Genomic DNA, 14,952 nt, shown 5'->3' with positions numbered 1-14,952 from the left:
CAGAGCAGGAAAAAATGCAGAACTCATTTTTGCTTTTTGACATGAACAGTATTTGATGGGTTTTGTTGTATAAAGTGGCATACCTTCCATTTTGATTATTGTAACAAATATCTATTTGGCAAGGGTAAAATATTGGGCCACTTTAATTGACTGTTGTGCTAATTTAAATTTGTTATATAATTATAGTTACAGAAATGCAAATTGTTGCTGCCATTCAATTTCTGGCATTGCTTATCTTAGTGATGCTGTGGTCAGAGTGTTGGTGAGAGAAGTGAAAGTGATGCTGTTGGGGCTAGGGGTAAATGTGAAGGGGGAAGGGAAGACCCTCTTAGGCGTCCAGGTTTGTGAGTGAGCAATACTTTATTGCTGAGATCACAGGGGACATAAAGGCATGGCTGAAAAGGGAGAGGGGCTTCTGGGGTTAAAAAAAATTGGGGAGAGAAAGTGAAGTAAAAAATCCTGTTGAAGTGTTAACTATTGAAAATGGATTACTGTCAGAGCTTAGCACCATTTTAAACGGCAATACTTGCTTCCATCTTATGCAAGGAATTAAAATATCATATACAAATAAAAAATACTGTATGCCAAGTTAAATACACAAAACTGTACCTTAGCTCAAATTGCAATTTTAGCAATTTATTTAATTGAAAGGGAACAGTATTCGAAAGACAGTACATTTCGCAAGATGAGGCTAAGAAATTAAAATATAATCCTAATGAACTAAATGCAATGCTGCCCAGTATACAAAATAAACAGATTTTTCTGGTTTCACAAGCTTAACTGCCACCGCTGCTAACATGCAGCAATTTAAAGCAAATAGAATTGTTTGCACATTTTCCAAGATAGATTAACCTGATCCTTTTATAAACAAAAACAGAAGAAATATATCCAAAACATCCCACACCTAAAGGATTACTTGTAACACCAGCTCTATTGATTTGCATTGTTGCAATTACTTACTGCAAGATTTTTCTATTGCTCAGATACCCCACCGATAACAGACATCTGTTATCAACAAATGAGGTGATGAGCAATAACACTCTTGACTATTCTTAGCAGCTGAACTCTTTCAAAATATCTCTTCACCTACTGATAAGAGCTTCTCAGTTATCAATAAACTTTTACCAATAACCTAATCATTGGCCAATTAAATAGTTGGTCTGGTTTGAAAGGAGAAACGCTATTTTCTTTTAAAGGGCAATATTTAGGCGACTCTGTTTTGGAAGTGATAAAGCAGAAGTGTCCAACCTTTTCACGTGAGGGCCACATTTAAATTTTTTTCCTCACCCAAGGGGCCGATGAGTAAATTTCAGAAAGATAAGGTTTGGCACAACGTTAGACATGAATTAAAAAGTCAAAGCAATAAATTGATAATTTAAAAACAAGAGTAATCAACAAAAAAGACTATTAAAAAGTGCCAAGCAGCAGAGCTAACCAATAAAACCTTTTTTTTTGCTTTTTTACTTGAGAAGCAGAGCTAGACAGACAGACTAGGCCCCAAGTCCTGGTCATCAGGGAAGGGGCGGGGACCAGGTCCGAACTATGCAGTTTGGTTCAACCAACACTGACTTTGCATTTGCCTCTGGTGGCACACAAACTGAGCTGGCCTCCCCGAAATTTATACTAAAGTGGGGGTCAGAAGCGGGTTGCCTTTCAGCCTGGGTTTTTGTCCTCTCCCAACCTGCTTTGTGAATAGGTCTTTGGGGAGGGAGGAGGAGGAGAATGGGTGACAATATTAGAAATGCAGGTCCTTTTAAGTGTAAACTAGACAAGCTTCAGAGTGAATTGAGAACAGGTAATGCTCATTGATGCCTGTATTTAAGAGCTAGGTTTTTCCCCAGTAGGGGGGTTTTGCTTCTACACAGGGAAAAGATCCAGAAGGGAAGGATAGTGGTGGTGTTTGTACTGAACTATAGTTTAACAATAAAACAGTTGAGATTCACAGAATGTCTTCTGCTGCCTGATTCAGTGAATGGATATCCACCTATTAGACAAGGGGAAGGGTCTTGTGTGTGTGTCCAGCTTATTCCCAGTCTCAGGGTTCTCAGACAGACAGACAGACAGACAGATGCACGCACACACACACACACACACACACACACACACACACACACACACACAAACAAACAAACTCACTCTACTGCCAGGCCCTGGGGGTTTTTACATTTTACTGCTGAGGAGGAATTCAGGACAGCTGTGAAGGTGCCAAAACACGCTTCCTCACTCCACCCTGCCTGAGACTTCAGCTGTCTCGGGCAGGGGACTGTGCAGGCGCTGTTGCTGCGACTGCTGTTCCTCGAGGCTTCCCTAGCTCACTCTGCATTTTGGCCCCTATGCTACTTTAGGAGGCCAGCGCCGGCGCAGGAGGGTGAGAAAGAGAGTGCACAGCAAAAGGTGGAGAGAGAATCACCATAGCTACTCACTTTCACACTGCTCGCTGCTCCAATCACGGACAGTTTTTCTCCTGTGGGAGTTGGAGAAGCAGCACCTTGCAGATCTGTCACTTCCACTTACTTGTATTTTGAACAGTGAGTCCATGGGCCAGATAAAGAGGAATAGCAGATCGGATTGTGGCCCGCAGGGCATAGATTGGACAACCCTGTGATAAAATATTTCAGTGTTTTGTAATTTGTAATTTGAGACTTTCTGAATACAAACTGGGTTAAAAATATATATATACTATAAAGATATTAAATATATATATAAAAAAAATATAATTCTACTTTTGTTTCTAAGGCAGTATGGCTGGTCCAGTTAGGTTTCTTGTCAATGTTAACCCCCCAGGATGATGATGGTAGGGATGCAGAGGGCTGAATGGCCTGTTCTCGACTTCCTAGATTGTCGAGTAATTATCGAACAGGTGATGAAAGTAAATCAAGTGCCATGCTGTAATGTTTAAAATTAATCACGAAAGCAACGACCAAAAGTTTCTTTTGACAGATAAAGTACTAAGGGCTGAATATCAAAAGGGCAGTGAGGGGGACAGACAGCTTGCACCTGTTCCCCCCTCCCAGCCCACCCCCCAAAATGCAAAGCCGGCGTGATGCCGACTTGCTCCACGTTGGCCTGCCCCGCAGCCATAACGCACTATGGGTGGGCTAAATATGGACCAAGTGGGACATCCACCCTCAATGGGGAGGAAGTCCTGCCCTCAGGAGCTGCCAGCCAATCCGACTGGCCAGTAGCTCCATTGATCCCAGCAGTGCCAAGAGTACATTAGTGGGTGCTGTTGGGACTGCAAGAGGTGGAGAAAGAAGGCTCATGGATCCCTGGGATCAGGTAAGTCCAGGGTCTTGGTAATGGAGGGTTTGGGAAGCTCAGGGAGGGGGCTGTGGGTGGGTTTAAGGTTGCAGTCAGGTAGGAAGAAAGGGCAGTGTCCTATCTTAGGGGAGCCACCCTCTGAACCACAAAGGGCAGCTCCTGAAGGTAAAAACCCCCCCTTCCTTCCCACCCTTTGAAGACATTTTAAAATAAAATCAGGCTGCCCACTCCTGACCGACTGCCATGACAAACATTTTATGGTGTGGGCAGCTTAGTACCAGGGTCAACTGGCTTGGTAATAAGCCTAATTGACCCTTGAGTAACTATTTTTGCACCCCCCCCCCCCCCCACTCTATCATGAGGGTGAGCTCGAGGTTGGGTGGGCAGGTGGTGGGCTGGGCATGTTTTTGGCAGGGCGGGCACGTAAAATGCAACCCTATGAGTCATTGGTCCATCTGGGGGGTCATCATTGACTAGAAACATAACTGGACCAGCCATATAAATACATGGCTACAAGGGCAGATCAGAGACTGGGTATTCTGTAGCAAGTAACACACTTCCTGACTTCCGCAAGGCCTGTCCCCCATTTACAAGGCACAAGTCTGATTGTATGGAATACACTCCAATGGACTGGATGAGTGCAGCTCCAACAACACTCAAGAAGCTGGATACCATCCAGCACATAGCAGCCCATTTGATTGACACCCCATCCACCACCCTAAACATTCCTCTCCTCCACCATCGCTGCACATGGCAGCAGTTGGTACCATTTACAAGATGCACTGCAGCAACTCGCCAATCCTCCTTCGACAGTACCTTCCGAACCTGGGACCTCTATCACCTAGGACAGAGTAGATGATGCATGGGAGCGCCTGAAATTTCCCCTTCAAGCCGCACACCATCCTGACTTAGAGTTATATCGCTGTTCCGTCACTTTTGCTGGAACTGGAATTCCCTTTGTAACAGTACTATGGATGTACCTATACCAGATGTGCTGCAGTGGTTCATGAAGGTGGCTCATCACCACCTTCTCAAAGGCAATTAGGGATGAGCAACAATGCTGGCATTCCAGTGATGCTCATATCCCATGAAAGAATTTTTAAAAATCAGGACAAAGCAGTTCGTTAATCAACGCATTAAATAATCAAACCCTTCACCCACAAGCAAATCATGGTTGCAGTGTGCACAACGTCGAGTCATACAGCACAAGAGATCATTAGGATGCACTACAGCAACTTGCAAAGGCTTCTTCGACAGCACCTCCCAAACCAGAAAGACAAAGGCAACAGGTGCATCACCATCACCTCCAGGTTATCCTCCAAGTCACATACCATCATTCCTTCACCATTGCTGAGGTAAAATCCAGGAACTCTCCACATAACAGCATTGTGGGAGTACCTTCACAAGAAGGACTGCAGCAGCTCAATAAGGTGGTTCACCGCCACCTCCTCAACAGCAACTAGGGATGGGTAATAAATGCTGGCCTTGACATCAACTCCCACATCCAGAGCTCAAATTTAAAAAAAAAGCTCACTGAATATATCATCATGAGTTCTGCATGATGTGTTTCCTCCCTAATGCCAAGGTAAAGGACATCAAGGAGAGGATGTAGAGGGGGAGGATGTGAGCCAGAAGTTGTCAGCATAGGGGTGACGAGTGAATGAAACTTGGTGGGAACTGATTTTTGGATGCGCTCAATTTTATAAAGGTTGTAAGGTGGGATATCGGCCAGGAAAGCACGGTAACAACTGAGCCTAGAAATAACAGTGGCATAGCTGAGACTTTAGCAGATTGGCTGAAGCTGAGGCAGAATACTGGCAGAGTCAGGAGGATGTTATGCAGGTACAAGTAGCAAATCTTAGTGAAAGACTGGATGTGGGGTCAAGAGCTCAGCTTAGGCTCAAAAGGACATCATGTTTTGAATGATACAGTTCAGTCTCAGGCAGTGGCCAGGACAGCCACATCATCTGCTTTCACCTCGCAACCAAAATCCTCATCTTTACTTCTGCTACCTCCAGTCTTGGTTTCTCCAAATCTTTCTTGCAAAAATTCAGTCTAATACTTCACTGCCAGCATCCCATATCACTGTGCCCTGCTAGTTCATCAGTTTTGCTGTCCATTGATTTCTTGTCCCCTATGCGCTGAATTCAAAATTTTACCTTCATTTGAAACTTCCTCCTTGGCTTTCCTTTACCCAAATTGTGTAATTCTTTGTAGCTATATGTGACAGCTGTGCCCTTTGGTTCTCTAACTAACTCTTGGCTCCTGCGACTCTCTCCTTCCTTCTACTCCATGACTCGTGATAGTGACATCAGTTGTCTTGTTTCAAATTTCCTTTACCATTTCTTTCCTTAGCCTTGAAAGCACTCTCAAGACCTAACTTTTCAACCATGCTTAAGTCATCCCTCTTAACCTCCTTGTACTATTTCGCATATGTTTTGCCTCAGTGAACAGTCTTGAAATATCTGTTCGTGTGATTTAAATACCAAGTGTTTTGGATCTAGTTAAGAACAGAAATCTGATTTGAGGTACAGGAAAAAAAGACTAAATATTAAGGGAGAATTTTCTCCCCGTCGGGCGGGCAGGCGTGTAGCCGATCGCTGCCCGTGATCAGCTGCACGATGCCATTTTTCGTGGGAGGGGCAATTAAGGCCCTCCCAGCAGGACATGCACCCGGAAGCGGTTAGTGCTACCAGTGCGGGCAGGGGGAGGAAGGAGAGTCGGGGCCTGCGCTCTTTCGCGCATATGCGCGAAAGAGCGCAGAAATCTCCCTGAGGCACGAGCTGCCTCAGGGAGATTACTTTGATTATGAAAAGTTGAATAAAAAAAAAAGAAAATTTCCGACATGTACGTTCATGTGACAGAGTCATATGAGCTGGGACATGTCAATTAATTTTAATAAAACTTTTAATTAAACTTATAAACCATTCATGAAACTTCAGCCCGCCCGTGGATGAGGTTCCATGAAAAATGCGAAGGCCACCTGGGCTCTTCGCCTGCCCGCCAACCTTAAGGTTGGACGGGCAGCCCAGACAAGTACCTCAATTAGTTTAATAATGGCCTTTGACAGTTCGGCGGGCGCACAGCAGAGTCGGCTGCGCACCCGCCGAACTGAAGATCGAAATGACGTGCGGTGACATCGGGACGCACCCCCAATGTCACCACACATCATTTTACACATCGGTGAGCAGGCCCCCCCCTCCCAACCCCAACCCCGACCAGAAGATTCAGGCCTCAAAGTTGATTTTAAAAATCAGTCATTCAGTCTTTCTGCAGATCACATGTAAGACTACATACCTTTTCTTCAGGAATCCTTTGCCGAAAAGACTCCAGATAACTGCCTGTGTTGTCTACATTTGTATAACGTAGTAGAATATGAGCAAAATCTTCTTCACTAATCGTGGTCATTCCTTTGGAATATGAAAGGAATTCAGTCTCCAAAATTTCAGTCTGTATATTATCCATGAACCTAAAGTAACATTACAAAGACTAATAAATGAGAGCACACAATCAAAAAATCAAGTTACTTTGAAATAAAAAATTGGCTAGTAGATATTTTGGAGTAGAACCATAGTGAAAATTACTGAAAACTGCAGTAGTTCTAGGTTTGCCTCACTTTGCTTCATAAGGGACTTGTGAGTTAATTAGGTAAATTGGGTAAAAACTTTCTTATAACCATTAGCCATTAAAAGTGTATGCAAATATATTACGGTTTCCAGTCCATTTACACCGTCACGTTTTGATGAAAAATACCTAAAATTATATCAGAAATGCAAAACTTTAGTTATGAGGTGAGACATGAATTACTTTAACTGGACGATGTGTAGGGTAAGAGATTCCTTTTAAAATGATGAAGGGTTTTGATGTGGCGATTAAGAAAACTATTTCTTCTGGTTGGGGAGTCAGTGACAAGAGGTCATCCACTGAGAGAGGGGCAAAGAACGTTGGCAGAAAGTTCTTTCCTGAGGACTGTTAGAGTAAAGAATTCTCTCCTACGGCAGACATGAATACATCTTTTAAGGCAAATTTTAAAAAAAAATATGAAGCTCAGGTAGAGGCAGTGCTATGTTAATGTTTCAAGTCTGTATGACTCTTCTGTTTCTCTCTCCACAGATGCTGCCAGACCTGCTGCGTTTTTCCAGCATTTTCTGTTTTTATTTCATATTTCCAGTATCCGCAGTACTTTGCTTTTGTTTGGGTAAAATGGCTTCACATGCATTAACTTTCACAATTCTATAAAATGCCATCAGGGTTAATTTTAACTGGTTCGCAAGGTTTTACATGAAATCCCTCCCCTTCAAAAGTATCAGGTCCTGTATCTTGGTTCAATCATTTTGCTGTCATGCTGCCTTGTAAAAATTCTTCCTGCTGCATTTCTGTGTCTTGATTAGTCCAAGCTACCTTGAGTCATATTTATCTCTCTTTGGACCTTACGCAAGTTTGCTACTAAAGTAGCTAGAGAAGCATCAATTGTTGCCATTCTGCCTGTTTGATAGCCAATCGTGTTCGTTGATTGCAAAAGTTATCTTGTAACTTATATGAAACCTAATTTTCATGCCTCTTGCATCTTGATAATGCAGTTTCTAGTTCTACTAATGAGAAAGCTAACTCTTGGTTCACCTTTCTCCTCCAAATTTAACCTCAACGGTCTTTGTAAAACTAAGGTCATGGCTCAGATTTTGCAGTGGTAACAATGGTGAAACTGTCAGCGTTTGTTAACATTTCTGAAACTGACCACAAAGTCCAAGCCAATGTTTTTCCAAGGTTTCTCTTATCAGTTTCAAAGTGCTCACAGTAACAATGGCATTTATGTACCATTTTACAGGGTTACAAATACATATTTTCTCTGCTCTTAACACCTTCATATTGTAATCCATAGATCTTTCTCTGAATATTTCTAAAAATAAAAGTATTTAAAAATCAGCAAAACGTCAATAAGCATGAATATAATCTGCATGTCTGGAAGCTGGTTAATCACTTACGAATTAGCAAGTACAATTAAATCTACACAGGGAGAATTTCAATTTATGTCTTACTTGTAAAAGTCATCAAAATTCAGCTCTGCTTTGCCTTTTCTTCCAAAAAAATGCACAAGGAGTGTAGTGTCTACAAGGAAACTTTCCTCTGCACGCTGGAGCAAAATAAACAAAAATCGGCATAGTCACATCAGATGCTTTAGAAGGTTTCTGGTTTTCATATTTATCCATTTGTAAATTTATTTGCTAAAGCTCCATGTTGGAATCAGAATTTCCACTTTCGAGCCAATACTTCCTCTCAACAACTTTTAACTTTATAAAGCAAATATCTATTTTAAAATATTGCACTCATAACTGGTGAGTCTCACCTAGCACCTCTCCCATCTCTTCTCTCATCTCCAATGTCCAATCTAGCTCATATTTTTTGCCCTTTTCTATTTTATTGATACTAGGGCCATTGTTCTTCTGAACTCTCTCCTCTTGTTCCTTCTAAGCTCAAATGCATCTGCTTACATGTTCTTCTCCTCCTCCTCCATGCATTCTCATTATGTTGAAATCCAGACTATTACTATGACTTATTCTTTCACATTCTGCAATTTATTACCTTGTTCATTCCTCCATTCTTCCTTCAATTTACAACCTTTTTATAGTCTATTTAGAGCTATTTATTAATTCTTAACTTAATTCCTACATAAAAAAAAAATTGGGCCTGAATTTCATGCTCCCCCACTGGTGGGTTTTTAGCAAGGGGAGTGTGAAGTTGAAGGAATGGAGCCTGCCCTGACCGTGCAGCGATTTTACGCTGGGGTGGGCAAGGTCTCGGACAAGCTGCTCACCCTCGGTCCAATTGACGCCTTTAAGTGGCCAATTATCGGCCATTTAAGGGCCGTTTCCTGCCCAGCCTCAATTTTTAGGCTGGCAGGAGGATTTAGCTGGGGTGGGAGAATCTCGAAAATGAATGCCCTGGGACACCCACAACTTACCTTGCTGTTTGGGACTTTGGCTCCGGCATGTTGAAACACTTCCTCTTCTGTCCACTGCAACTCCAGTCGCTGCAGGGAATAGAGAGCAGCTCTCTAAGACGGGACTTCCTCCCGAGCAAGGGGCAGTTGTCCTATCTGCAGCCACTTAACGCTCATTTGAGTGTAAATTGGCTGTGGGGCAGTCAGAGTCAGCAGGTTCGGACGGCAGGAAAAGAAACTCCACCATCCAAAATATTCAGGCCTTCGTGTTACCCACTATACACCTTGATTGTTCACCTTGTTTTCTCAAAAAATATTTTTGCAAATGTATTCCATGGGAGGTTTACCAATTCCACCATATATTTTCTACCCTTAGTATCTAAAAGTATTGTGGCTTGCATAAAGGGAAAATCATGATCAAATTATGCTAAACATTTATAAAGCACTGGTTAGGTCTTAGCTAGACTATTGTGTTCAATTCTGGGCACTGTAATTTAGGAAGGACATCAAGGTCTTGAAGAGGGTGCAGGAGAGATTTACTAGAATGGTACTAGGGATGATGGACTTGAGTTATGTGGAGAAACTGCAGAAGCTGGGGTTGTTCTCCTTAAGAGCAGAGAAGATTTGATAGCAGTATTCAAAATTGTAATGGTCTTGAGAGAATATCTAAAAATAAACTATTTCCAGTGGCAAAAGGGGTGATAACCAGAGGACACAGATACAAGGTGACTGGCTGAAGAATCAGAAACAACATAAGGAAACTTTTTTTTAACACAGCGAGTTTGTTGTGACCTGGAAGTGCTGCCTGAAAGATTAGTGGAAGTATATTCAATAGTAACTTTCAAAAGGGATTGGGATAAATACTTGAAGGGGAAAAAATTACAGGGCCAGAGAGGAAAACGACAATGTGGAACTATTTGCATAGCCAACCAATCAGCATTCTCCCCACATACAGTATAAATTGTTATTTTTCTCCTTATATTGGTATTCTTGTGAAGTGTCCTGAGGAGTGCAAGACGAAAAGCTTAGACATGTCTCTTTTTTCAGCAATACTCAAATACACTAAAGCAATGAGGAAAATTAGGAACAATATAAAATGGCACAAATATTAAAAAAGTCAACTAAAATCTTTGTAAGTAGAAGAAAAATAAAGCCCCCCTCTAACACCCTCCCCCAACCCCTTGACAGGTAGCATATCAGCCTGTTGCCATTTTTACACAGCCAGTCATGTGCCATGAGAGTGTCCCTTCTTAGAGAGGCAGGACACTTCATTATCACGTTTAAAATTGGCGCAATTTAAAGTCAATCGCTTCTCTCCAGATTTCCCTGCGCTTGGGAAACCAGACAGCGAAATGGAAGTGGGAGCTGCTAACTCCATAAAGCAAGTGTTTTTCATAGCACTCTGAGAGTCAGGAGCAGAAGTAGTGCTCCCCTAGTCTCTCAAGTAAATTTATGGCCTCCCTTCTTCAGAAGGAACCTGTCACAATCGATAACATCATTCATGCACCCTGCAGTCATGATCTAAAGCCTATCCAGCAATCCAACCTCCCATCTCCCAACAATAGCTTGCATTTATTTGGTACCTTTAATGTAGTTAACCAATCCAAGGTGCTACACAGGAACGTTAGCACATAAAACCTGACAACATGAAGACTAGCTGAGTTGCTCTTGCAGAGAGGCAGCATGGACACAACGGGGAGAATGGCCTCCTTCTGTGTGGTAACCATTCTACGATGCTAAGTAATAATAGGACAGGGATGACCAAAAACTGATCAAAAGAGATAGCTTTTAAGGGGCACCCTAAAGGAGGAGAGGGAGGCAGAGTGGCTAATGGAGAAAATTCCAGAGCTTAGGGCCCGGGCAGCTGAATGCACGGTCATCACTAGCAGAGCAATTTAAATCAGGGATGCCCAAGGGGCCAGAATTCAAGGGGTATGGAGGTACTGAAGAGTTGTAGGGCTGGCAGAGATTACAGGGTAAGGAAGGGACAAGGTCAAGAATGCAAATTTAAAAATCAAGGTGTTACCAGGCCAGGAGGCAATGAAGGCTAGCAAGCACAGTGGCAATGGGTGCACGGGACTTAAGTTATGATATGGGCAGCAGAGTTTGAATGAGCTCAAGTGTATGGAGGGTGAAAGCAGGTGGTCAGCCAGTTAAGTTAAGTATTGAAATAGTTGAGTATAGAGGTAGGCATGGATGAGGGTTTCAGCAGCAGATGAGCAGAGGCAGGGGAGGTCACAAGTGATGCTACAAAATGAAAGTAGACAGTCTTGGTGATCAATTGGATATGAGGCAGAAGGTCCTCTTGGGGTCAAATAGGACAACAAGGTTATGAACGCTTGGTCTGGTTCAGCCTAAGACAGTGGCTAGAGAGGGATAGATTTGATGACCAGTGAATGCAGTTTGTGGCACAGACAAAAGATGATGACTTCAGTCTTCCCAATATTTGCTTGGAGGAAATAGCTGCTCATCCATTACTGGATGGTGGACAAGCAGTGTGACAAATCAGAGGCTGTGGAGGGGTCGATCTGTAGCCTGCCGCACAATCATCATGAGCCAATCCCAAAGGTCCCCCTGCTGCCATTGGCATTCTCCCCGCCCTGGCAACTGGCCGGGAAATGTAAAGAAAAATTATAATTTAGTCCTGTCATAAAATTTAGCAGGATCTTCATTTCCCCACCTTCTCTGGGTTCTCACCTCGCCACCAGCCCCGAACCACTCTAGGAATTTTTTTAAAGAGTTAGGGTGGATTTTTCTGGGGAGAGGTAGTACTTGGGCAAAACTGGTGTATGGGTACATTTCATTTGGGACTATGCAATAGTGCCCAAATTACCTGTTCCGTCTCATTTGAATGTAGGAAGCGCTGCAATGGAGTAACTTGGGTGCTACATGCAAACAAACAGGCAAGAAAGTGAACACTGTCAGATCTTAGAGGTCTACTCTAAGGCTACTTGCTTGAGTGCGTTGTTAAAGCTTTGGATGCCCTTTTGGATGTCAGTGGCGAGTTTGTTGACTGTTTAAGCATTTTTACTTGCTGCCAAGAATGAAATCCGGACCTACTCCCATATTTGAGCACCTTCTTTAACAATGAGAACCTGGCATTGCTTCTTCAAGTGGTTGCAAGGTGGAGGAAGGTCCTATGTCTATCATTGATCAGGAAGGTAAATAAAGCGTGGGGCATGAGACCTGGCAGGAGCTGGCCGAGGCAGTAATGCATGTCAATTTTCAAAATTGTAGCTTTGGAGTTGTAAAGCCAAAAAGGGGCAAAATTGGCAAAAAAAGATAGCTGCTTTATCTGATGTCATTATGCAGAGCAATGCATTGGCAACCATTTGAACCAAGCATCCATGTAGGCATCAGGATGTAATTTTGAAAGCTGCCACAATCATAAACCCTTCCATCCTCTAACGTGTTTCACTGATGGAAGTTAGCAGCTATGTCATAGATGACTGACAACTTATCAATTATGATATTTGACAGCAGTACCATAGTCATAAATTTGATCACTCACTTTCCTTTTCACATGGGCCTAAGGTTATGCTGAAGGACAGGGGAGAAAACTGTTGACTCTAAAGATCTTAACGTTGTAATGATTGCAGAAGAAGGCAGGTCACAATTGAAAGCAGGATTCTGTCACTATTGGAGGTTTGAGCAAAATTCAAAAAAAGTGTCAGTCATCCTTTGAAGAGAGGGATACTAAGTAACCAGGGCTGAGGATGGCAAAAGAAGAAATGTTTGCTGTAGAGAGTTTATTAGTCTCTAGCATGTAACTAAATGTTCAAGGTCCAAATCAGTATCTTCAAAATGAAGAAACTGAAGTTTTCACTGCTGTAATTGAGCCATCAAAGCACCAGATTATCATTCCTCCAATGTCTTTATGCCTTTGCAGCTCCAGATGAAGAACCAAGGCTGGACCCATCAAGAAGTCCAAACTCCAGGAGCATTACCCCCAATGTCCTAGCCAATATTTACTACAAAAACAGATTATCTGGTTATCACATTTCTGTTTGTGGGAATTTGCTGTGTGCAAAATTGGCTGTCACGTTTCCTGCATTACAACTGTGACTACATTTCAAAAATACTTTCTTAGCTAAAAAAGGGCTTTGCGGGATCTCCGGGTCATGAACATGCTTTATAAATGCAAGTCATTCTTTTACTTTTTTTCAAACACATCACTGCACAACTACAGTTGAGCAGTTGTTCAGGTCCATCCGCCTCAGAAGTTAGATTAGGAAGTACAGAGGAACATGATGCTTTTTCAAAAAGCTATCGAATTAGTACCATTCCCCTCAGCAGCATTAAAAATAAACCACTTAATTTCCCTTGGATATTTTGCTAATTTCCTTAAATCTGTGTCTTTGGTCCTTCTGTCAGTGTTATCAATGCTCTTCATAATTCTAACACTTTGATTAAATTTCCGTTAACTTTCTCTGCTGAGAACAATCCCAACTTCTCCAATATCTCCTTGTAACTGATGTCCATTTTGGTGAATCTCCTCTGCATCTGCTCCAAGAGGCTGACATCCCTCCTAAAGTGTATTACCTAAAATTGAACACAATAGTCTAGCTAAGGCCTAACCAGTGATTTATAAACATTTAACCTAACTTTCTTGATTTTGTATCTTATGGGCAGAATTTTACATTTGGCTTGCGGGCACGCGCCCAACATGCCGGAACATAAAATGACGCGTGATGACGTTGGGCGTGCGTCCCGATGTCATCGCGAACTCGCACGATATTATGTTCGGTGGGCGCGCGCCAGAGTAGGCTGCGTGCCTGCCGATAATTGAAAGGCCTATTAAGGCAATTAACTAGGTAATTAACCTGAATTTTATGCTGCCCCTCCAACCTTACGGTTGGTGGGCAGGCTAACAGGCAAAAAGGCCAAGCGTCCGTTACGATTTTTAGGAAATCTCATCCATGAGCGGGATGAGGTTTCCTAGAACTAATATAGATGAAATAAAAACTTTATTTTGAAAATAAAAACACGTCCCATCTCAAGTGACACATTCACATGAGGGGACATGCTTCACTGAATTTTTATTGTATTTAATAATTCTTTTCAAAAAGTTCCATGCCTCGGAGATTGAAGCGCTCTTTCATGCACATGTGCAAACTGCACGCTCGGCCTGGCTCTCCCTCCGCCTGCACAGGAAGTGCTCACTGCTTGTGATCCTCGCAGGGCAGGCCTTAATTGGCCTGCCTGCGTGAAATCGCGGTGTGGAGCTGATCGTGGGCAGCGGTCGGCTCCGCAACCGCCCCCACCCGCTCCCGTTGAGCCCGCCCAACGTCTGGAAAATCCTGGCCTATGTCTCTATAAAGGCAAATATCCCATATACTTTGAACAGCCTCATCAATTTGTCCTGCCTTCTTCAAAAATGTATATATGAAACCTCAGGAATCTCTATTCCTTTACCCCCTTTAAAATTGTACCATTTAATTTATATCTTTGATGACTCTGGCAAGAAGTCAAATTATTCTCGTGTTTCACTTTAATTCCATCTTAATTGACTCAGGGTGTAAAACACTTTGGACCAGAAAATACAAGGTGGTTTAGAGGAGAATTAAATTAGGCATCTTATAAACTTTATATGGAGATGGCAAAGATTCAGTCTAGTCTTATATATGCACGTTAGGAATAAGGACTCCTTAAGATATATAGAACCAAATACTGGAAATTCTAATTATATATTCAATACATACAACATGGCCTCTACATCTGCCACTTTCTTATAACAGTAAGAATTGAACTTG

General features: G+C 42.5%; 1 protein-coding gene across 5 annotated transcripts in view; it reads right to left on the bottom strand.

Annotated features, from left to right (window-relative positions):
* The window catches only part of LOC144684510 (calcium uptake protein 3, mitochondrial-like), a 175,685-nt gene that overhangs the window by 40,604 nt on the left and 120,129 nt on the right, over positions 1-14,952 (bottom strand). For all 5 annotated transcript variants that reach the window (XM_078548356.1, XM_078548366.1, XM_078548384.1 and 2 more), the window contains 2 exons: positions 8,298-8,392; positions 6,559-6,730 (listed from right to left, as the gene is read on the bottom strand). In XM_078548356.1, the coding sequence (XP_078404482.1) occupies positions 6,559-6,730; positions 8,298-8,392 (267 nt within the window). The remainder of the gene's footprint in view (positions 1-6,558; positions 6,731-8,297; positions 8,393-14,952) is intronic.

Source organism: Cetorhinus maximus, chromosome 1 (genome assembly GCF_964194155.1).
Source record: "Cetorhinus maximus chromosome 1, sCetMax3.hap1.1, whole genome shotgun sequence".
Lineage (NCBI taxonomy): Eukaryota > Metazoa > Chordata > Chondrichthyes > Lamniformes > Cetorhinidae > Cetorhinus > Cetorhinus maximus.
Note: the sequence above shows the minus strand (reverse complement) of the source record. Positions and strands in the feature narration are given on the sequence as shown.